Consider the following 25,838-nt stretch of genomic DNA (forward strand, 5'->3'; position numbering starts at 1 on the left):
CCTTAGTTTCCCATGAAATTCACTAGACTGCATCTCCCATGTTCACCCCTTTGTAAAGTAAACATATCTCATAAAGTTCTTGGGCACTTCACGGAGTACCAAATAAAAGAGGTTTAGGCATAAGTTGCTGATTATAAAGGATGTACTTCCCCCAAGCTTTGGTCAGGTCACTTACCTGTCCAGGAGCAAGTTAGGAGCAAACAGGAGCTTCCCTGGGTGCTCCATGGAGCGCCAGACAAGTCCAATCATCAGGATCTCTAGCCAGGCACATTCCAGAAGGTGGACCTGATCATGCAGGCTCAAATCAACAAAGCCTAAAACAAGACAAGAAAACCCTGCTGACTTAAAACAGAAAGTCATCATTACTAGTGAAATGAATGCAAGCAGGCATTTGAACTGGTGAGATCTATTTCCTATTAGATGGTATGGATGTAATGGAAGCACACTGGATAGGAAAGCCAAGGAAGTATTTTTAAACCTAGTATATCAGTGAACATTAATGTAGCTGTGTAAGTTTCTTGGTGCCTAAGTATCACATCTATAGAAATATACGAACTTACACAACCCCCTTAGCTTTCTATAAAGTTCTATACTTCATGTTATAATTTATTATCTTACACTTTTTTTTTACTTAGATATCTCTAATAGTCCTATGCGATTACTATGTTTCATTTCTGATTCAGTTGCAGATATTTAGGTACAAGAAATTTAAACTATTGCCTTAAACCAAATAGGAATTAGAGCATAGGCAAGGACTGAAATCACTAAATTTCCATTTCTTTGCTTCATCCCTAAGCCATGTTCTTCTTTTTCTTCACACTATATTAAAAAAAAAAGGCTAATAAAATAACATGTGTAAATAAATAACTTGGGGGGGAATGAGTCAGAGGAATAAAGGTGACATTATAATTACTTCTGATAATAAATACTAATGTGCCCTTTTTTGATAAAGGCTTTAATGGGAGATTGAATTTTTTCCCAATCATCACGGACAATATGGCGGATGCCTAATGATAATAATAATAATAACAACAACAATAAGCAAGAGGAGAAGGGGAAAAGGGAGAGGAAGAAGAGGAAGAGAAGAAGAGGAGGAAGAGGAGGAGAACAGGTGGAGGGAGGAGAAGGAGGAGAAGAAGGGGAAGAAGAAGAAGGAGGAGAAGAAAGAGGGGGAAGGAGGGGGTTGGAAGTGAAGGAGAAGAAAAAGAAGGAGGTGCAGGAGGAGGGAGAAGGAAGAAGAGGGAGAGGAAGAAGACGGCCAATTTATTGAGCCCTTACTATGGCTTTGAAGTACTAAACAATTAGCTGTTCATTTCTGATACATAGATGGGCCATCCTTACTGCTAAATAGGTGACTAACCATACAGAGAAACCCCAGCTACACAAAGACCTTAGAGTCTATGCCCCCTGAGGTCGTCATCCCCTAATCAAACCTCACCAATTCTATCTTCAAAGTAATGCGAAAATTCTTCCTCTCCTTTCTATACACTGTCACTATTTTAATCTAATTCCTAAGAGTCTCTCATCTTCCTATCTGACTTTTGTAACTCAGCATAATTATTTTGAGACTTACCCATGGTCTCCTTGTATGAATAGTTGACTGCTTTTATCACTGAGTGGTATTTCATTGTATGGAAATATACAATAAATAAATACAATTTGCTTATTCTTTCATTAGACATTTGGGTTGTTTCCAGTCTGGGGCTCTTACAAATAAAACTTTTATGAGCAGTTTCTGTACTAATTTTTTGTATGAACATAGGCTTTAATTTTGGCGGGGGGTGGTGGTAACTATTTAAGACTCTGATGGCTGGACCAAATGGTAGGTGTTTATATCACTTTTTAAGAAATTGCCAAATTGTCCATTTTATATTCCCACCAGCAACAGATGACTGCACTAGTTGTTCCATATCCTCACTGACAGTTGGCATGGTCAGTCTTTTTTTTTTTAATTCTTTATTTAAATTCAACTTAGTTAACATATAGCAAATTATTAGTTTCAGGGGTAGCATTTCTTTTTAACTATCGCATGTTCTAGTAGATGGACAGAGGTATCACACCAGTTCTGTGGTTTTAATTTGCATTTCCTAATAACTAATGATGTTGCACATCTTCTCATGTGCTTCTAACAGATCACTATCATACATTATATTGATGTTAATTATGCATGTGTCTGTAAATTCTGCTAGGCTGCATATTCATCAGAAGCACCCGATGCATGATTCTATCAAATTCTGCTTTTTAAAATCCGTATTTGTTGCACCTTCTCCTACATCAATCGACCATTCCAAGGCCCATTACAGTGTAGACTTTCTCAGAGAAGCTGTCTTCCATTGGAAAGAGTGAGTTTCACTCACTGAAATCAGGGCTTGCAATTGGAGAAAAAAATTGGTAACTCTGTTCATTAAAAAAAAAACACAAAAAACAACAACAAAAAAAGCCACCCATGACTGAGTATTAAAACAGCATAACTGGTTTTCAGGCCTCCTGGATAGAAAAAGGAACAGATATCTGTACAACCTACAGCTATTTACCTCTGGAGTACACTGGGTCAAAATGGACTAACCTTGTTCTGGAAGAAACACTGCCTCAGGCAACAGGAAATGTTTCTTTTTCTCAGTACCCAATGTCTAATGGGATAAATTGACTCCAGTGAGTAGTACTTAAACGGAAAGCTCTCAAGGAAGTTTAATTCTCTGAGATTTTACCTCAATCTTTTGGGTAAAGTCTCAGAATAGCGTTGTAAATGGACACTGTCAATTAAACTCACTTTCAGAAATGTTAACATTAGAAAGTGATGTCTTCTGGGATATCTAGGAGGCACAGTGTGTTGAGCAACCAACTCTTGGGTTTCGGCTCAGGTCATGATCTCAGGGTCATGAGATTGAGCCCTGTGTCAGACTCCATGCTTAGCATGGAGTCTGCTTAAGACTCTCTCTTTCCCTCGCCCTCTGCCCCTCCTCCCCCAACACTCTCTCTCACTCACTCTCTCTCTCTCTCTAAAATAAACAAATCTTTTAGAAAAGTGATGTCTCCTTTCATGACATTCACTGTTTTATATGGGGAAAAATATAACCATGTGATAATGTCATCCATGATGACATGTACACCCTGCTATTCAATACCCTCCAGAAACCTCAATCATGCAGGATGAGATTGGGGAGTATCCTTCGAGAGAACCCCAGTTGGCCACACAACCATTCGATTTTGGAACACCAAAGGAGTGTTTTCTGTTAGCAACCTTACATAGTAAACTGAATCATACTTTTTAATTCTCACTTCAAATCTTCAGTGCTATTTAAGTCTGACAGTTTTAGTGGTCTCTTGGGAGCCTCAGAAGCTCACCATAACCATTTGTACCACACAAGTCTGGTGATTATGAAATCTGTCTGAAGTAGGTCTGCTAGCAATAGTTTTTAGTCTGAGTACAGCAGAATTGCTGGGGCCTTCGGTTGAGATGATACAGATCTCTCAAAACGAAAGAGTCTCTTTAGTCATCTTTCCCAACTGTCTGTATTGCCTTCAGACAAGGGTTGTTGTATCTCCTGCATAGTGTCCTCTGCAAGTTCCTGAGACATGAGTGGGGGTGGTGTGGGTGCAAAGATGACTATCAACCCTCGCCATGATCATGAAGGCTCCTGAAAACAGTGCATTAAAGACTCTCAATTTGGGGCGCCTGGGTGGCTCAGTGAGTTAAAGCCTCTGCCTTCAGCTCAGGTCATGATCCCAGGGTCCTGGGATCGAGCCCCACATCAGGCTCTCTGCTCAGCAGGAAGCCTGCTTCCCTCTCTCTCTCTGCCTGCCTCTCTGCCTACTTGTGATCTCTGTCTGTCAAATAAATAAATAAAAATTAAAAATTAAAATTAAAAAAAAACTTTATTAAAAAAAATAAAGACCCTCAATTCATAGCCAATGGAGACAAATAATGTCCTAAATTCCAAATGAAATTATATTATCTGTCTATGGTCATGAAGCTTCAAACCTTAGCTATTTTCCTTATAAACAAGAGGAAGGATGGACAGTTCCAACTGAATCTGCTACAATAACATAAAGGCATTCAACAAGGCCTTTCTCAAATGCTTGAATGTGTTGCCACTGTGAAGATCGGACGGAGCAACATTTATGGGACATGAACACAGGCATCAATGACAGATAATCTTCCAGGTGACACAGTCAGAGACAGTTCACCTCCCATCACCTGGGGACTCCCATCTTAGCAACAGTGAGAGTGACAAAGGGCCCTGAGCCTGTGGAATCCACAGCAGTGAGACGGAATGGATACCTAAAAAGTATAGTTTGTTGAGACCAAAGGAAATCAGATGCAAGAAAATCTCATTTTATAAAATAGAATTTTCAAAGAAAGCAAACATGGATCTTTTCCTGTAGCCTACATTCAGAGATCGAGTCATAGAGTATCTACAGATGGAATATCCTGGAAGACAGAAATGCCTCACCTCCTACTCCCCACGGACTATGTGGTCAGGGCTCTGATGAAGTTAAGAGAGGTCTCTTTCACAGAGAAATAACCCTTTATACATACAACTGGCTCTATTATCTCCAGCTTTATCACCACATAAATACATTCCTCCCTCTGTCCTCCATTATAAAATAACAGTTCTTCCTGCAAGACTTTTATCTTAGTTTTAACTGTGAAAGCAGCTCATGGCATGTCCTCCTCTTTCCCTGGGCCACATGAGACCCTAAACCTTCTTCCCCACTCTGTTGGAGACTGTCAGACAAATTACTAAATTTGCCTTGGCACACAGGAGATCCTTCAAGCCTCACCCTCCCTTATGGGGTATGACACGGCTCTTAGAAGTGACATTGAAAAGTGTGCTGAGATCCTTAGGCAAAATGACTAATATAATATGAATGCTTGTAAAGTTCTGCACTGCAGTAGGGTAAAAGGTAAATCACAGTGGCTCTTCAGGATAAGCATGAGGAAAAATAAGTACTCTGGTAATTATATTTCTTACTTCCATGGGATAAATCTATAGAGATGTAAAGTGAGGTAGAAACCCTGTGGAAGAAAAAAAGCAACCTCAAAACTAGAGGCCAGGTGGTTGGTTCCCTTAGTAAATCCACTGGAAAAAATATTAGTTTCCTGACCTTCAGAAAAAATTAATCATGTTCTCAGTCATATGATGACCCCAATGTTCTCCAAAATGTCATTTTTGAAATTGCCTATTAAATGCTTTTTGTATTGCTTTAACTCAATAGAACAAGATTTAAATAATTCATCTCTTCCTCTGGATACCAAAAACTCAGTGGAGGAAGAGAAGGAGGAGTGGGAGGGGAGGAGAGCGGGGGGAAGGGGAAGGAGAAAGAGAGGACGGAGAGAAGGGAAAGAAGGAGAAGAGGAGAAGAAAGGGGGAAGGAGAAGAATGGAACATGAAACTATAGCATAAAGACAGCTACAAGCTGAACAAAATTGGGGATTTCTGGGAGAAAGCCTACCGAACAGATAATACCAGAGGGACCTAGGTCCCAGTTCAAATGCTAAGCAGTCTTCATGCCCTCCATTTGTAATAGTTTCTCTTTTTTTCTCCAGAAAATGGCCACTTGGTGTCATACTATGGACATGTACCCCATGATACGACCTCCCGCCTCCAAATAAATTCTTAGATCCTCTTTTTATGCAGTCCTATTATAAATCGTGATTCCCATTCTACAACTCTTTAAGCTACATCCCGCAACATACAAGCACTGGAAAATTTTTAAGCAATGAGCTGAACCCATTTAAATATTATCATGCACCCCTCTTACCAAATACACAGCACTGTTACAAAGTATATAAGTGGCAACAGATTATCCCAAAGCAAAAGTATGGGCCTCTTCCCCAGCCTGCCCTACATCACCATGTCTGTGTGCATTCTGGCTTTCCTCTGCTGTAAGAAAGGGAAGGGTGCACAGGCCCCCCTCTGGCACAATACCACTTATCCAATGCTCTTGTGCAATCACCATACTAATAGACATCTACTTGCCAATACCAAGCTGACACTTTCTTGAGGTTACAATAGCCCTCAATTCTCAGGCCCGATTATGACAAGCTATTTCCAACATGGAATTTTTTTGATTATCAGGAGGGTACACCAACCTTCCTCCCTATCCTCCCAATGGAATGAGGAGGACAGAAGTAATGAAAAGAGTATGAACTGAAAAGTTAAGTAGACCTGGCTTGAAATTCTTCTGTGGCCTACAGCCAGTAACTTAAGATCTCTGAAAGCTCTTCCCATCTGAAAAATGCAGATGGACTGACCTACCACTTCAGGTTATTATAAAAGTAAAGGACTTAGCAGATGTCCTGAAGTACCAGAGTCCTACTCAGTGATATTCGTTCTCCTTCCTATTCATCCCGACAGGCCTGGAACTTCTTCCTAATAGAAAGGAACATGACTTTTGCAAAGCACCAGAAGAAATGTTTTGTTTCAAAATATTTTAGATCTAGAGCTTCAAACCTAAATTGGGCACTTCGTGTTTGCCCTAAGTCATGTTGTGTTTTCTGTTTATATTTTTCTTTTTATTTATATACAAAAATAACCTAATAAAAAAAGGTAAAAGACTTCCTGGACATCAAACAGCTCTTACAAAACAAAGTTTTCATGATTTAAAAGTGGAAGGAACAAGAGCATGTGAATTATATTTCTCCTAAAATACATATGTGAAGAAATGAGAAAAGAAAGCACGTTTGGGGTTTTATTACACTCAAAACATTTCAAGATGTTTAGCAAATCCGGAATCCAGCTGTATTCATACCCCCAATGTAAATGGTCGATGGTTTCCTACTGATCTCAGCGGACTTCCACACTGTATTTGCTGCTCCTTCTTTGTCTTGAGAGAGAACAAAACTTGCACTGTGGTGATGACCTGCCTTGGGAAATAAAACAGTGTTCTCCAGGCAATGCTCAGCAATAAAAACCAGTGGTTAAGTGAAGAACCGAATGTGACAAATTTGATATTTTAAAAATGTCACATTGAGCACGGTTGATAGCCGTGAGTTGAGTTTGGAGAATTCAGGGCAGAGTTTTTAAAGTAAACTAAAGTAATGTAATGTTTTTTGAATGAACGGTGTGTATCTTAAATGCCCCTTATTAAGATGACTGAATGTTGAAGGAATTACAGATGATGAGGTCATGATATCTATATAAATCCAGACTTTCTTGACTCTCTAGCCTGACAAGGGTACTATGTTTTCATATAATATAATGAGGACATTTATGACATCATTACCAATTCAACTATGGTGGGTTTGTTTTTTTTTTTAAGATTTATTTATTTGGGAGAGAGAAAGCATGTGCACGGGGGGTGTGGCAGAGAGAGAGCCCCTGCTGAGTGTGGGGTTCAATCCCAAGAGACTGAGATCATGACCTGAGCCGAAATCAAGGGTCAGACGTTTAATCGACCAGGCCATCCAGGCACCGCAACTGTTGCTGGACTTTAACCACCATCCCCCACACTATATTCAAGGAGCCACACCCCTTACAACACTTCTTTGAAAAATTACTAGACTTGCCCATGAAAAATATATTCAGACTTCACTTCAAAAATTTTCTAGCATTTTTTCCCCCACTCTGTACATTAGGCTAGTTTTTTGTTTGTTTGTTTGTTTGTTTGTTTTTTAACGGTAGGCTCTATATCCAATGTGGGGCTTGAACTCAGGACCCTGAGATTAAGAGTCACATGTTCTACTGGCTGAGCCAGCCAGGTGCCCCCTGGACTTTAGGCCCAATTTATTGTATAGTCATCATAAATGATTCTAGGTATGGATTTGTGTGTACAGTAGTTTATGGTTATATTTTACTTACCTAGCAATATTTGATTTTTTTAAACACATCAACACACAGGATATGAAAAAAAGTGTATGGAAATAAATTGTGTCTGATCTAGAGAGGTAATTATAGAACTTCTTTGATTAGTAAGAAAAGTAGAGGTATTTTGAAAAGCACCTCAAGATCTTAAGGTTTAGGATTATATATTATAGCATATGTAAAATAATTAAAACACAAGGAAGGAAATTATTTTTGACCTTAAATAGGAGCTTTGTAAAATATTTCCCTGAACTTCTATTTAGCAGTTTTGTTGACAACACACTTTTAAATGGCCAGGTACATATTTTCTTATTTTTCTAAGGCTGGAGAGATCTTTATTCTGATCATCGGATTGTGAAATGGTGACTATTTTCTTATTAAAAATTATGTCCTCAGGTTTGAGTATGTCATTGCATCTTTGGGAAGGGGATAGATGAAGCTACATCCCTCATGTAAGCATCCATTTATTCTGCAAATTTCCCTCTAAATTTAATAATAAGGAAAGGTTTTCCTCTCCTAAAGAGTCGATGTGTTCCTTTTGTTGGAGAGTAAGAACAACAGGGCTTACCACAGACTGCATGAAGCCCTAGGTCAGGAAGCACAGACATAAATACAATATCCGAAGGCCATAATGATTTTACCTGTTTCCTAGGGAAATGACTGCCTTACTCCTACTTTTTCTGGCCTTACTTTTTACTGTACTATTGAATTACAAGGCATCTCATATCAGATTTTGCCAAGTAGATAGAGGAATAAATCATTAAAACATACATTGTTTTCACACACACTTAACTATCCCCCCCTTTTTTTCTTTCTATTTAACAAAAAATTATTTACGTGATGACAGATAAGGAAGTGGATTGTCAAGAGAAAAGAATTAATCTCACAACTATATCTGACTCCAAAAAGAAAAATAAGTCAAGACTTGCAGATATTGGGATTAGACTTGGGGATCAAAAAAAAAAAATGTCCCTCAGAGAAAACAAAGCAGATGGCGACTCTACCTTGTTACCAGCCCCATCTGTATTACAGTCAGAGCCTTGGTTTATGAAGAGATGGTTGTCATGACAATAAGCAACTGAGAAGAGTTCTGGAGAAGCTGATGGATTTAAGAGTGTCTCCTAGCTTCCCAATTTTTGAAACACACACAAAAAAACCATTCCCTCCATCCACCAAATAAACAATTCTACTACTTCTTGTATTGGCTACAATTATTCTCTATTGAAAGTATACATTTTTTCTACTCTCTCATGTCAAAATCCTCCTTGGAGGGACAGAAAAGCTCTTTACTCTGATACAGCAGCACAGCTTGAAGGTAAACTAGTCTTTTATTTTTATTCAGCAAGGGCAACGGTATTAACTACAGCTTAATTTTTTTTTCCTTACTAGCCCAGAAAAAAAATCAATTTCAGCTTAAATGAAGAAAGGGGAAGAAAGTAAAAGAAATGATTTTCCAGTTTTTGAGAGTAGATTGCAAACCAAAGAAGGAAAAAATTAGTAAACTATAAATGAAAGTACTTAAGGCTGTCCTTTGAGGTGCTTGGCAAATGCACAGGAAGGCCAGCACTGTGGGGCGGTGCTGGGTTCACGCACAAAGAACGTGGATTGGCTATGTTTAAAAAGTCAACAAGCACTTGTACCTTGGAACATACATTTTTTCCCGTCCACCTAGAAGCATACCTACAGAAGCATTTCAAAGACTATTGTCATCAGTCTTGAGTTTTCCGGATAACTGTAGGCTCCCGGGAAGCACTATAAACGTCAACACAAAGACTGAGAGGGAAGAAGACAATTCTTTTTAAGCAAGTCCCCTAAACAAATGGCCAGCGATGATTTCCTCCTCCTGCCTCCCCACTGCCTAAGCCACTCAATGAAACCAAAATTGACGATTATCTTAGTCTTAGGGAGTGTTTTCTCACACACGTGCACACACACACATACACACACACACACACACACACACACTTGCTAGAGGAACATCCATTATTGCTAATGACCTGGGGACATCTAGTTCTAGAATGAATTAGGAGCAAAAAAGAGGCTTATTTTCTCATTGTTTTCACTTAAATTCAGAACATTCAAATGGGAGTCTTCCAAAGCAAAATCACCAAAAAGTAACAGAAATGTTGAGTATCAAATCATGTAACAACTGTTCCTCTGAGAAACCAGAGGATAAGGCATAGGACCCCATCCCAGGAAGGGGTAGGCAGCCCCAAGTCTGAGGCCAGTGGGGACCCAAGAGTCCCACAAGCACACAGGGGATTTATTTAGAAAAGTTTGCTTCCTTACTTCCAGTCTTCCTACAGCTCCCCGACTCTCACATTCTTGCCATTAACCTACCTGAAATTCAGCCCCAAAGAGGACAAATAACAAAATAAAGGAGAATCATTTCAGCCTCTTCCATCCCAGATCTGAAGTCAGTTATCACTGACCTTATATATATGCCTGTAGAGAGAGCCCATAAAGAAATTAGAAAGCCAGAGACTACTTTCCTTTAACCCATGATGGATTCTTTTGTAAGCACAGCAGATCTTGCCAGGCCATTAAATAACCATGCTAAAGATAAGGTGGGTAGCTGGGAGAACCTCTAAGAGATATTCTCTAAATGCTAATTACCTTCAAAGCAAGAACTATTTCATTTCTTATTAGTTCAACATGGCCCTTGGCTTGGTGTTGAGTTCCATCAAGAACGTTGACTCTTGGGACACCTGGGTGGCTCAGCGGGTTAAGCCTCTGCCTTGGGCTCAGGTCATGATCTCAGGGTCCTGGGATTGAGTCCTGCATCAGGCTCTCCACTCAGCGGGGTGCCTGCTTCCCCCTCTCTCTCTCTCTGCCTCCCTCTCTGCCTACTTGTGATCTCTGTCTGTGAAATAAATAAATGAAATCTTAAAAAAAAAAAAGAATGTTGATTCCCTATGGATTACAAGAAACTGCAACAATATTTTCCAATAAAAATAAATAGTAACTGTATTAGTTTTATAACAAAGTCAACTGGGGAGTTTAAAAAACAAAAACAAAAACAGAAATCAGGAAACAACAGTTTAGAGACCAGAAGTCTGAAATCAAAATGTCAGCAAGGTCATGCTTTCTCCAAAGATAGTAGGGAAGAATCCATTCTATGCCTTTCTCTTAGCTTCTGGTATTGCAGGCAATCCTTGGCATTCCTTGGCTTATAGATTCATCATTCTAATCTCTGCCTTCAACAACACATGATGTTCTCTGTGTGTCTTTGTATCTTTTCTCTTTTTATAAAAACACCAGTCCCATTGGATTAGGGCCTGCACTGAGTATGATCTCATCTTAACTGGATTAATTGCAAAGACTATTTGTAAGTAAGGTCACATTCATAGATACTAGAGGTTAGGACTTCAATGTATCTTTTGGGGAGACGCAATTTAACCCCCAACAATAACAAACTGTAAACACTGTACCTCTTACATGGTCATGCTCAACATTCAACAAATACTATTGAGCATCTCCAATTTATATAAACCTGGCATGAGGCTGGGTACTGTGAATACAGAGATTGGACAACATTCTTATTCTCTAAAAGGTCATAGTCTATAGAAGAATCAAGAAAATCAAGAATCAAGAATCAAGAAAAATGTCATAAATGTCTTAAGACCATAATGAGATGTGTTGAGTACCAACAGAAGGGAAATATCTGAGCAGTGGGCAACTTGAATCTTTGAAGCTAGAGCAAAGGTGGTTCCTTAGTTGTAACATAGTTTTCCCCTCTTCCCAACACACTTTTTTAATGACTTCAACTCTCTCAGCATCGAGGTTAAGTTCTTATTCCTACAGTAGCTCTTCTCCATATCAGGGCTTACTCACAAATTCATCTCTCTCACGAGACTGGGAACAGAATGATCACAGGGACTATGTCTTGATAAATTATGCCCACAGTACTTAAGGTCATACCTGGCTGAGATAAAGCCCTTAAATAAGTATTTGTCAAATAAGCAGGGGGGAATAGGTAAATAAATGAATGAGATAAAATGAGTGTAAATGAATTATCTTGTGCAATTTGAAGGACTTCCTGGAAGATCTCCAGTTTCTCAGTGAAGAGAGGTGTTGACAGGTGAAGATGCAGAGAGGTGAAGTGACAGGATAAGGTGTTGGAAGAGCATAATGGAGGACTGAGATGGTTACTGTGGAAATAGGAAGAAGGCAAGAGCAAGAGGAATTGTGAGATAGAGAGAGGGACCAAGGAGAGAAAGAGAGAGAATGCACTGGATGGGCAAGTAGAATATTTGGGAAACCACTGTTGGACTCCCCAATCTAACTAAAAATCCAACACTGTTGGACTCTCTAATCTAACATAAAAAAATCTCTACAACATAAAAAAATACGATCTTAGAACAAAATATTAATGTATCTTTCCCTTTAACTAGAAAATTATCCTTTTGAATATAGGGTTACTTACATCCTAAAAATTCAGTATCATCTATGTATAGACCCAATTTTTTAAGGAGCAAAGACTGAAATTTAAATGCCCAATACATTTTTTTCCCTACAAAGAAAAAGAAAAGTATTTAGTAACATTCCTAAATATGATACTCATTGGAGTACTTAAAAGCATGAATTAATTACAGAAAAGTTACTTAAAAGCATGAATTATTACACTCTTTGGAATGCCTACTATGGAACAAGCATATATTGATGTCAGGGACAAAAAAAAATTCATATGTCTTGGTCTCTGACATCAAAGCTAAGAGAGAAGACTGTCTCATTAAAAACTGATTGGAAAGCAGTATCTAAGACCACATTAGAGGACTAACCAGAGCTGTAAGACTTGTTCAGTTTTTTAATTCACATCTCAGTGGAATACTTGAGGAAAGGAAGGCAGTGAGACACAGGGACCAGAGGTATGGCATGACACTATAACTGTCCCTACACCAGACATGCAGGGATAGAGAACCTGGAGGAAGGAGTGGTCAGAAATGTGGTTGTCAAAGGAAGCAGGAGCCAGGGGGTGCTAAGGAGTTCTGCCTTCAGCCTTGAGGCAAAGAGAGACCATTGAAGCATTTTAAAAGTAGGAGTCTTAGGGAAGCTCTATTTTTAATTTCTTGAGGAATCTCCACACTCTTCTCCAAAGAGGCTGCACCAACCTGCAATTGCACTACTGGGTATTTACCCCAAAGATACAGATGTAGTGAAAAGAAGGGCCATCTGTACCCCAATGTTTATAGCAGCAATGGCCATGGTTGCCAAACTGTGGAAAGAACCAAGATGCCCTTCAACGGATGAATGGATAAGGAAGATGTGGTCCATATACACTATGGAGTATTATGCCTCCATCTAGAAAGGATGAATACCAAACTTTTGTAGCAACATGGATGGGACTGGAAGAGATTATGCTGAGTGAAATAAGTCAAGCAGAGAGAGTCAATTATCATATGGTTTCACTTATTTGTGGAGCATAACAAATAACATGGAGGACATGGGAGGATGGAGAAGAGAAGGGAGTTGAGGGAAACTGGAAGGGGAGGTGAACCATGAGAGACTATGGACTCTGAAAATCAACCTGAGGGTCTTGAAGGGACGGGGGGTGGGAGGTTGGGGGAACAAGGTGGTGGGTATTAGGGAGGGCACGTATTGCATGGAGCACTGGGTGTGGTGCAAAAACAATGAATACTGTTACGCTGAAAAGAAAAAAAAAATAAAAGTAGGAGTCTTAGATAGGGTGAAGGCAAGGAGAATGAATAGAAATATGCTGAGATATCAAGGAAGGATAATTAACTGAATTTAACAAATGAGGGATGAGAAGACGGGGAGGAGTCAAGGATCAAAGTGTCTGGCCAGTGTGATTGGCCACGGTGATGGGCATACATAAGGAAGAGAAGGCTCATGAGGAAGGCAGTGAGCACCAGCTTAAATATTTTTGTCTAACTTCCTGAGAAGCAAGGAAAAGTCTCATGGATTGCTGAAATAAGGCTCTGAAGCCAAGAGGTCTGGGGCAGCCTGGAGTTATAGATTGGGTATGATTAGGAAAAAGGTAAAAACTGAAGTCACTGGAGATGAGTTTACCACAGTTATACCACTTAGAAGGGGAATGCAGAGAGAAAAGAGGCAAAGATGTCACGAAAAATGCCAATGCCATCAAAATAATAACCATTTTTTTTCCATACTGGAAACAATGACTTTGTTACTTTAACTTAAAAAAAAAAGTCTTTTTCATTCAGAGACTATTTCTAAAGTAAATAACAATAATAATAATAATAATAATAATACAGCATGGAGCTGACATGTGCCATCCTCTCTTAAATAGAAGTTCAAAAAAGGAAAAATAAACATCTGTTATCCACTGATTCTGAAAAGGATCAACTCTGGCCATGTATGTGGCTTTTTGTCAAAATACTTTCAATAATTAGAATTCACAAATGGCATAAAATATATCTTCTCTTGATCATTCCCACTTGGGGTGACTCAACACTTCCAATTTCTCAGATTAGGAGCTTAATTTCAGAAGATCATCAACATTCCTCCTCTTGAATCCAGAGGGGGTCCTGAGAGGAGACAGGGTCCCAGCTCAGAGGAGCCTCCTGCATCTGGAGGCCTGAGTTTGTGTTCTCCTCACTGGCTTTCTGAAGGTACACTTAAGTGGAAAATGTGGGCTCGCCTTAGCAATGATGTCACCTCATGCCTCCCAGCAGACATTGTACCAGCTTCCTCTTTCCAGGGAGCTGAATGTTGCTGAGCTGCCCTGACAGGGGTCAGCCTTGGAGCTGGCCATGTCCTCTCCTGAGGGGAGTGAGCAGAGCCACTGGGACAGTTTTTCTCACAGAGCTGGCAAGCAAGGTAACAGCAGGGAATAAAATTTGAGGAAAATAAAACTTAAAATTACATTGTCTATTTTGAATTCTTGAAAATAATGTTGAACAGAATTATTTTTTCTTCTCAGACAGAAGTTGTCTTTATTTTTATAAATGAAAATTAAGAGACTATCCATAATTTTGGACTAGTTAGATTTCTAACCTACATTTCATTGTCATAAAACCAAAGGAAAGAACTTTCTCTCTCTCTCTCTCTCTCTCTCTCTCTCTCTCTCTCTATATATATATATATATATATATATATATATTTATATTTGGTCTTTCTCTTCCTACCATCTATGAAGCAGTTAGGAAATTCTCCAGGGAACAATGGACTAAAATTCCTCATCACACTTTCAGTATCTCTAGTGCTATGGTCAGCTTCTCAAATCAGCTTCCAATCCAGAAAGAGGAATTAAGCCAGAACTGGAGATGGGCATGAAGGTAGTTCTTTTGATTCATAGAAATTGTGGTTATCAGCACGAACCTATCTTACATTTAGCAGTGAAAATATACTTTGTCTTCAAGGCTGTAAAATCTCTTGTTCTAAGTATTTCAGACCACAGATAAGAAAATCTTACGATCACTAAAAAAACCAATACAACCACCCCCAACACACACACACAGACACACACACACACACACAGACACACACACACACACCCCAATAGCACATATACCAAATCAGAAGCAAGGTTTAGGAATATTTAGCAAGATGGAGGAATAGATGTGTTTTCTGGGATACAAGGACATATAGGTGCCATCACTGTAATTACATATATTCTTATTCTTTCTCATGATAACAAGATTATTGATGGTCTAAGAACAGAACGGGCTCAATCCAGGAAGTCACTGACTGGGTTCCGGTTTGCTCAGGCAATGCTGGAGTGGGGAAAAGCATGAGCAGAAGTTCCACGCTCCAGGAAGACCTAATTATGTTTCACATTTGTATAAAGAGAAAAATGACTGTTGGCTACCTTCTTCGAGTTCCATGTTTTTCAATTGGATTTTTAATGTTTCAAATGTAGAATGAATTATGAAAATGCAAGGCGTGAGGGGAGAGATAATGGGTTTTGCGGAGACCAGGTTTGCTACTTACTAGGTACATGAGCTTGGGTGAATTATTTCATTTCTGGTGCCTAGCACAGTGCCTCTCTTGATATATGCTCCATGAATATTTTGTCAATGAATGAATTGTCCTGGGCTTCACAGTTACTTTTTTTTTTAAGTTTTTATTTATTTGACAGAGATCACAAGTAGGCAGAGAGGCAGGCAGAGAGAGAGGGGGAAACAGGATCCCCGCGAAGCAGAGAGCCCGAAGTGGGGCTCGATCCCAGAACCCTGGGATCATGACCTGAGCCGTAGGCAGAGGCTTAACCCACTGAGCCACCCAGGAGCCCCTCACAGTTACTTTATCTACAAAGCCAGAATGATAATAATATACCCATAAGACGTTATGATGACAACTTGAAAGTATATAAAGAACCTAGCACATTGCCTAGAAAATATTGCTGGCCAACAAATAAATGGTGGCGGCTGCCATTGCTTTAGTTCCTTTTTGTTCTTCCCCCCCCAAAGATCTTATTTATTTATTTATTATTTTTAAATATTTTATTTATTTGACAGAAAGAGAGACAGCGAGAGAGGGAATACAAGCAGGGTGAGTGGGAGAGGGAGAAGCAAGCTTCCCGCTGAGCAAGGAGCCAGGTGCAGGGTTCGATCCCAGGACCCTGGATCATGCATGACCTGAGTCGAAGGCGGAAACTTAATGACTGAGCCATCCAGGTGCCCCAAAGATTTTTTTTTTTAAGTAATCTCTATATTCAATGTGGGGCTCTAACTCACAACCCCAAGATCAAGAGTCATATGCTTTATTGACTGAGCCATCTAGGCATCCACTTTTTAATGACAAAAATACCAAATATTGTGCAGATGACAAATATTCTTCCCACACCCCGATGATGAGTTTCACTGTCTACAATGGTTATGACTGCGTTCTTAAACATCTTTGTTCAATCTGGATGTCTGAAGTCTATGGACTCCTCAGAATAAGGTTCTGAATGCATGAAATAAAATAGTTAAAGATCACAGAATAAAATCAATTATAGTGAAATCCAGTTCTTTTGAAGAACTTGGTGTGTTGGGGCGCCTGGGTGGCTCAGTGGGTTAAGCCTCTGCCTTCAGCTCAGGTCATGGTATCAGGGTCCTGGGATCAAGCCCCGCATTGGGCTCTCTGCTCAGCAGGGAGCCTGCTTCCCCCTCTCTCTCTGCCTGCCTCTCTGCCTACTTGTGATCTCTCTCTGTCAAATAAATAAATAAAATCTTAAAAAAAAAAGAAAGAAAGAAAGAAAGAAAGAAAGAACTTGGTGTGTCTATGGATGCCCAGTTAAGAAGACCTTGCAGCAGAAGGATGGAAATCAATGACTTCCCAGGCGATCTAGGGCTGCTGGTATTTTCATGCACATCACGTTACAACAGGGGCCTCCTTGCCCTTCCCTCCACTTTTCTTGGAATGTTCGCATAAAACTATTGAAAAGCAAAGAGGATATTATTAACTACTAGAAATGCCATCTACATATAAGACAAGGAGATCTTGGGGGGGTAAGACAGACCTAGTAAAACAACAGCAGTTGAGCTCTTATTGAAGAGCACACACAGCGGGTGGCCTTTGTGACTCACTCTCAGTGACTCAGTTCATAAGCTATGAGGGGAAATTATTAACGTCATTACTTAACTAAAGAATGTTTGTGAAAATTCACCAGGATTTGAAGACTGAAGAGAAATAGCAGGTCTTAAAATAGATTATTAATTTAATAAATTCTAATGACTTTGAGATGTCAAAAAAGATTTTATTTACTATTAAAGGATAGCAAATCTGTTATTAAGGAGTTATGCATGAAGTAGGTAAAACCTTGAAAAGATACACTTCTCACCTTTCAAATCTCTCAGAAAGATCTGTCAGATGTGTGAAGTTTTGTCTGGTGCCCGACCATATACGGCCAGCTGAGGACTGGCCAACAGGAGTAGGACTCCCACTCTACCGTTTGCTTTGACATGACCATTATGAAGGATGGTCATAATGGAGAAAGTAAGAACTGTCCACCCAGTTCACTTCAAATAACTTCTACGCATTCTTTCCAAGGCATCTTAGATACCAATAAAAGTCAGATTTTAAGACTAGAAATTGATAGCAAAGCCAAATCATCTCAAAGGCATACAGCTCTGTGAAAGGATTCTACTTCAGACAGAATAAGAATGTGAAAAACACCTATCCTTCTGAATGTGAGCTGACAGGAAGAAAACAGGTCTTAGTCATAAATACATGGAGGATCCTAGATCATATGGGAATTGATTACACAGACAAGTGATGTTGTCTCTATCTGGAGTCTGCAAGATGGTACATGATTAATGATATTGTTTCAGAAAAAGGTTAACTGGTTGGTAACAAAGTCTCTGATTCTTTGTCTCAACTTTCCCCAGTTCTGGAAGATACACTACCCCTCCAGGGCATGACTCAGTGGGTCAGCCCTAATTATGGACTTACTAGAGAGGAAGAAACAGACTCACTCATCTTTGCTTCCCCCAAAGAATTAAAAACTGTGCTTTTCACAAAAGTGATACTCGAAAACATTCTGAGTGAATATTTGCAGGGAGCTGAAAAAGAAACAAACTCATGCTGATTTTATTGGCAATTATAACATCCTAAAGGCATAACCTCCTAAGCTGGGCCTCATTATTTTTGTATATATATGGCATATTTACATATAAATTTTACCTAAACAAATCGGGATACTTCCGAGAAATAACAAAGATAAAGAGACAAAGAAAAGTCCTCGCTACATGGAAAAATCTAAAAGAAATAGACTGAAAGTAAATAATTTGCCTAATAATAAAATCTTAACAAGTAATGAGAAGGATGAGGAATGCTCTCATCAATTCTGGAAGATTTCAGTGACACGTCCAAGGGCTCTTTCCCTGCCTTCTGCTTCCAGTGGCTAGCTTTCTAATCTCTTCAGGATGATGGCATCTTTAAACCTTTTCCACTCACTTTTACTCCCTTTCTTTTATTTGCATGGTTTTATTTGCATCATCCAATGGAATTTCAGGAAAGTGAACATGATTTAAATTTTGAACTCTAACAAAAATTTCAAATCACTTTTGCCCTGCTAAAAGCATAGTCAATGTCAAGAAAGAGGCAGAAAGTGGCACAATGGTTTGTTGAAAAATAACTCAGGTTCTTGGCTCCATCAGCTTCCAGCAATAGTAGCTACTCTGCACATTACTTCTTGGGGCATAGTTTTATCCTGACACATCAGTATTAACAGTTGTAATGGGTTATACTTGTCCTCCTCAAGTTCCTACAGCTATTAATGTTAACCTTCTGGTATACTTTGTGACTTCTGTCTCATTTTGCAATCCCGGGACTGAGATTGAAAAAAAAAAAACCATTCTTTTAAAATGTTAAGTGTAAAAAGTATCCTAAATTCCCTAAGGCTGCTACAGAACAAGAAATGATGTATGCTGAGCACAAGGGTTTGTGTGTATGCTTATCTAATGTTTAATTCTATGTCTTGAATGAGCTACCACAGATCCATTCATTAAGGAGTTGATTAGTAAATCATACATTAACTGAATGGATGAGACAATAAATAACAAGAAAATTCAGGACCCAGGTATATATCAATACTGATCCCCTCCCCCCAAAAAACTGATCAAATTTAGTCCTATCAACTAAGTTTGAGCAAAACAATAAACAGTGAGATGCTCTTCACATTACATTTTTGTTTTATTTTGCCATTTTGTTTTTGTTTTGGCCAAAGCTAGGAAGAGCATTTATATAGGAAGAGAAAGCATCTGCTTATGAAAGGTTCCTATGGCCCCATTTTGCTAGCTGTGAACAAATATTAGAATAACACTTTTGGATGGTCTGGAAACCCTCTTGTCATTAAATCTCCTTTGTCCTTAATAGGTGGTGAATGGCTCTCCACCTATTTGAAATGACCCAAAAGATCAACTTCTCTGTACATTACACTGAGTGCAACTCTTAGAGATTTGCTCAAACTAATAGAACAACAACAACAAAAATGTCATCCACCAAATATTTATTGAAGGCCTATTATATTCAAGGCATTGTGTTGGGGACTGAAACTGTCACACACTCATTTATTTTGCATGTTGTATAAGGACCCCAAGTTCTAGTTTTGCCTTCTAATTACATGCTTAACACTCTATTGCTAGAAGCAAATGATATATAAAGAGTTATATTTCCTAGTCTCATTTTATAAAACTCAAAGTAAGGCACTACAAGACTTGGCACTCAATGCAGAAGCACACCCTACAAGATTAAAGAGTTTGGGAAAATAAGAAATTCAGTGGAGACAGGAGTACTAAGGCAGAGGGGTTTGCGGTATCCCATCAGATGGAGATGTACATGAAAACACGATGCAAGTGGAAACAGAAAGGTTGAGTAGGTATGCATTTTCAGAGACAGAGATGCAACCATAGACTTGTATTTGGACATGGGCATAACACATCTACATGACAAGGAGGTGACTGCCCCAGGTAAACCAGGGGGTGTGCAATAAGAGAAGACAATATATGTCTATGTGGTGTGTAGTCACATTGAAGACAGTCTCAATGACTTGCTGCAAAGTTTGAATGAGGTTCTGTGACAACCAGAGCTGATAGTTGTGAAGTCACTGTCTTTTATAGGAAAATAACGACATTATTCCATACATTCCATAGTGACTGAGAAAACAAGTCAATTATGAAAAGATATTAATGTTCTTGAAAGGCAAAGTCTTTTCTCACAGGAAACTGCAGTGGAGGTGGTTGCAATATTCACTGTGGTGTAGCCATGATTATTTAAGATGGCCTTGGCTTAATCCCAGCTCAGCCATGTCATAGTGGAGAAGCTTTGAGAAAACTACTTAAATTCTCTATCCCTCAGTTTTTTCATCCAAAAGGAAGATTTAAAAAGCACCCGCCCCAAGAAGACATGAACAGACATTTTTCCCAAGACATCCTGATGGCTAACAGACACATGAAAAGATGCTCAACATCACTCATCACCAGGAAAATACAAACCAAAACCATGATAAGATACCACCTCACACCTGTCAGAATGGCTAAAATCAACAACACAACTAACAACAGGTGTTGGCCAGGATGCAGAGAAAGGGGAAACCTCTCACTCTGTTGGTGGGAATGCAAAATGGTACAACCACTCTGGAGAACAGTATGGAGGTTCCCCAAAGAGTTAAAAATAGAACTACCCAATGACTCAGCAATTGCACAATGAGGTATTTACCCAAAAGTTACCAAAAATAAAAATACTGATTCAAAGGAATACATGCATCTGATGTTTAGAGCAGCATTATCAGCAACAGCCAAATGATGGAGAGAACCCAAATGTCCATCAACTGATGCATGAATAAAGAAGATGTGGTGTATATACACAGTGGAATATTACTCAGCCATCAAAAAGAATGAAATCATGCCATTTGCAATGACATGGCTGGAGCTAGAGTGTATTACGCTAAGTGAAATAAGTCAGTCAGAGAAAGGCAAATACCATATGACTTCACTCATATGTGGAATTTAATAAATGAAACAGATGAACATAGGGGGAAAAATAATAGAGATAAACCATAAAACAGACTCTTAACTATAAAGAACAAACTGAGGGCTGTTAGAGGGGGTGGGTGGGCAGATAGATTAAATGTGTGATGGATATTAAGGAGGGCACTTGTGATGAGCACTGGATGTTATTTTTTTAAATTTCAGGTTTTTATTTAAATTCCACTTAGTTAACATACAGTGTTGTATTAATTTCAAGAGCAGAATTTAGTGATTCATCACTTACATACAAGACTCAGTTTTATGATGTTGAGGTATGTTCCCTCTATCCCTACTCTGTTGAAGGTTTTTATCAAGATGGATGCTGTAGGGGGCCTGGGTAGCACAGTCTGTTAAGTGTCCAGCTCCTGGTTTCAGCTCAAGTCACGATCTCATCATTTGTGGACTGAGACTCATGGCAGGCTCCTCGTTCAGTGGGGAGTCTGCTTGAAAGAGTCTTCTTTACCTCTGCCCCTCCCCATGTTTGTTCTCTCTCTCCTCAAAAAAATAATAAAAAAAAAAGAACAGTGGATGCTGTACTTTGTCAAATGCTTTTTCTGCATCTGTTGAGAGGATCATACGGTTCTCATTTTTATTCATTAATGTGCTATATCATGTTGATTGATTTGAAAATACTGACTCACCCTTGTAGCCCAGGAATAAACCCCACTTGATTGTGGTAAATGATTCTTTGAATGTACTATTGGATTTAATTTGCTAGTATTTTGTGGAGAATTTTTACATCCATGTTCATCAGGGATATTGGCCTGCAATTCTCTTTTATAGAGGGGTCTTTGGTTTTGGAGTCAAGGTAATGCTGGCTTTATAGAATGAGTTTGGAAGGTTTCCTTTCATTTCTAGTTGTTGGAACAGTTTGAGAAGAATAGGTATTAACTCTTCTTTAAAATGTTTCATAGAATTTCCCTGGGAAGCCATCTGGTTCTGGACTTTTGTTTCTTGGGAGATTTTCGATTACTGATTCAATTTCTTTGCTTATTATTGGTACGTTTAAGTTTTCTATTACTTCCTGTTTCAGTTTTGATAGTTTATATGTTTCTAGGAATTTGCCCATTCTTCCAGATTGCCCAACTTGTTGGCATATAATTTTTCATAAAATTCTTCTATAATTATTCATATTTCTGTGATGTTGGCAGTGATCTCTCCTCTCTCATTCATGATTTTATTTATTTGGGTCCTTTCTCTTTTCCTTTTGATAAGTCTGGCTAGGGGGTTACCAATTGTATTAATTCTTTGTAATAGTCAGCTCCTGGTTTCATTGATCTATTCTATTTCTTTGTTGTTATTGTTTCTACATCATTTATTTCTGCTCTAATTTTTATTATTTCCTGTCTCCTGCTGGCTTTAAGCTACATTTGTTGTTCTTTTTCTAGATCCCATACGTGTAAGGTTAGGTTGTATATTAGAGATTTTTCTTGCTTTTTGAGGTACACTTGTATTGTTATGTACTTCCCTTTTATGACCACTTTTGCTGCATCCCAAAGGTTTTAGACCATCACATTTTCATTCTCATTTATTTCCATGTATTTATTTCTTTCTTTAATTTCCTGGTTGACCCCTTCATTGTTTAGTAGGATGTTCTTTTTTTAATATTTTTTAAAATTTCCTTTCAGTGTTCCAGAATTCATTGTTTATGCACCACACCCAGTGCTCCATGCAATACATGCCCTCCACAATACTCACCAACAGGCTCACCTAACCCTCCACCCCCTTCCCCTCCAAAACCCTCAGTCTGTCTCTCAGAGTCCACAGTCTGTCATGGTTCATCTCGCCCTCTGATTTCCCCCAACTCCCTTCTCCTCTCAATACCCCCCTGTCCTCCATGTTATTCCTTATGCCCCACAAGTGATACCATATAATTGACTCTCTCTGCTTGACTTATTTCATTTAGCATAATCTCTTCCAATCCTGTCCATGTTGATACAAAAGTTGGGTATTCATCCTTTCTGATGGAGGCATAATACACCATTGTATATATGGACCATATCTTCTTTATCCATTCATCCATTGAAGGGCATCTTGGTTCTTTCCACAGTTTGGTGACTGTGGTCATTGCTGCTATGAACATTGGAGCAGATGGCCCTTCTTTTCACTACATCTGTATCTTTGGGGTAAATACCCAGTAGTGCAATTGCAGGATCATAGGGAAGCTCTATTTTTAATTTCTTAAGGAATCTCCACACAGTTTTCCAAAGTGGCTGCACCAACTTGCATTCTCACCAACAGTGTAAGAGGGTCCCTTTCTCCACATCCTCTCCAACACATGTTGTTCACTGCCTTGTTAATTTTGGCCATTCTAACTGGTGTAAGGTAGTGTGGTTTTGATTTGAATCTCCCAGATGGCTAACGATGATGAACATTTTTTTCATATGTCTGTTAGACATTTGTATGTCTTCATTGGAGAAGTGTCTGTTCATGTCTTCAGCTCATTTTTTGACATGATTATCTGTTTTGTGTGTGTTGAGTTTGAGGAGTTCTTTATAGATCTTGGATATCAGCCCTTTGTCTCTAGTGTCATTTGTGAATATCTTCTCCCATTCCGTGGGTTGCCTCTTTGTTTTGTTGACTGTTTCCTTTGCTGTGCAGAAGCTTTTGATCTTGATGAAGTCCCAAAAGCTCATTTTCACTTTTGTTTCCTTTGCCTTTGGAGTCATGTCTTGGAAAAAGTTGCTGTGGCCGATGTCGATGGGATAACTGCCTATATTCTCCTCTGGAATTCTGATGGATTCCTGCCTCACATTGAGGACTTTTATCCATTTCGAGTTTATCTTTGTGTATGGTTTAAGAGAATAGTCGAGTTTCATTCTTCTACACATAGCTGTCCAATTTTCCCAGCACCATATATTGATGAGACTGTCTTTTTTCCACTGTATATTTTTCCACTGGGCCCTCTACTCTGTTCCACTGGTCTATGCGTCTGTTTTTGTGCCAGTGCTATGCTCTCTTGGTGATCACAGCTTTGTAGTAAAGCTTGGAATCTGGCAACGTAATGCCCCCAGTTTTGTTTTTCTTTTTCAAAGTTTCCTTAGCAATTCAGGGTCTCTTATGGTTCCATACAAATTTTAGGACTGTTTGTTCAAGCTCTTTGAAAAATGCCGGTGGAATTTTGATCTGAAAGGCATTGAAAGTATAGATGGCTCTAGGCAGTATAGACATTTTAGCAATGTTTATTCTTCCGATCCATGAACATGGAATTCTCTTCCATCTTTTTGTGTCTTCTTCAGTTTCTTTCATGAATGTTCTGTAGTTCCTCAAGTACAGATCCTTTACCTCTTTGGTTAGATTTATGCCCAGGTATCTTATAGTTCTTGGTGCTATATAAATGAAATCGATTCTCTAATTTCCCTTTCTGTATTTTCATTGTTAGTGTATTAGAAAGCAACTGATGTCTGTACATTGATTTTGTATCCTACCACATTACTGAATTGCGGTATGATTTCTAGTAGTTTGGGGGTGGAGTCTTTTCGGTTTTCCATATAAAGTATCATGTTATCTGTGAAAAGAGAGTTTGACAATCTTCTGTGTGTATGTGGTCTTTCCAATTTTTTTCTTTTTTTCTTTTTTTTAAAGATTTTATTTATCTATTTGAGAGAGAGAGATCACAAGTAGGCAGAGAGGCAGGCAGAGAGAGAGGGGGAAGCAGGCTCCCTGCTGAGCAGAGAGCCTGATTCGGGGCTTGATCCCAGGACCCTGAGATCATGACCTGAGCCGAAGGCAGAGGCTTAACCTACTGAGCCTCCCAGGCGCCCCTCCAATTTTTTTCTTATGGTTGACTTCAAGTTTCATAGTGTTATGGTCAGAAAATATGATAGTATGATCTCAATTTTTTTATACTTGTTGAGGCCCAACTTGTGACCCAGTATATAATCTATTCTGGAGAATGTCCCATCTGTACTTGGAAAAGAATGTGTATTCTGCTGCTTTAGGTTGAAATGTTCTGAATATATCTTGTAAGTCCATCTGTTCCAGTGTGTCACTCAAAGCCATTGTTTACTTTTTGATTTTCTGCTTAGATGATCTGTCTATTGATATAAGTGGGGTGTTAAAGTCCCCTGTTATTATTGTATTATTATCAATGAGATCCTTTATGTTTTATATATTTGTGTGCTCTCAAACTGGGGGCATAAATATTTACAGTGGCTAGATCTTCTTATTGTATAGACCGCTATATTATAATATAATGCCATTCTTCATCTCTTGTTAGTCTTTGGATTAAAAATCTAGTTTGTCTCATAGAAGTCTGGCTACTTTGGCTTTATTTTGATATCCATTAACATGATAAATGGTTCTCCATCCCCTCACTTTCAAACTGTAGTTGTCTTTAGGTCCAAAATGAGTCTTTTTTTTTTTTTTTTGGTGTCATATGCAGTTTTTTGGTTTTTTTTTTAATTTTATTTTTTATAAACATATATTTTTATCCCCAGGGGTACAGGTCTGTGAATTGCCAGGTTTACACACTTCACAGCACTCATCATAGCACATACCCTCCCCAATGTCCATAATCCCACCCCCCCAACCCCCCTCCCCCCATTAACCCTCAGTTTGTTTTGTGAGATTAAGAGTCACTTAATCTCACAAA

General features: G+C 38.9%; 1 protein-coding gene across 3 annotated transcripts in view; it reads right to left on the reverse strand.

Moving 5' to 3' along the window:
• Nucleotides 1-25,838, reverse strand: part of LOC111158708 (estrogen receptor 1) — a 290,590-nt gene that overhangs the window by 81,603 nt on the left and 183,149 nt on the right. For all 3 annotated transcript variants that reach the window (XM_022520922.1, XM_022520924.1, XM_022520923.1), the window contains one exon: nucleotides 176-314. In XM_022520922.1, coding sequence (XP_022376630.1) covers nucleotides 176-314 — 139 coding nt within the window. The remainder of the gene's footprint in view (nucleotides 1-175; nucleotides 315-25,838) is intronic.

Source organism: Enhydra lutris, unplaced genomic scaffold (genome assembly GCF_002288905.1).
Source record: "Enhydra lutris kenyoni isolate GAN:26980312 unplaced genomic scaffold, ASM228890v2 scaffoldscaffold62, whole genome shotgun sequence".
NCBI lineage: Eukaryota > Metazoa > Chordata > Mammalia > Carnivora > Mustelidae > Enhydra > Enhydra lutris.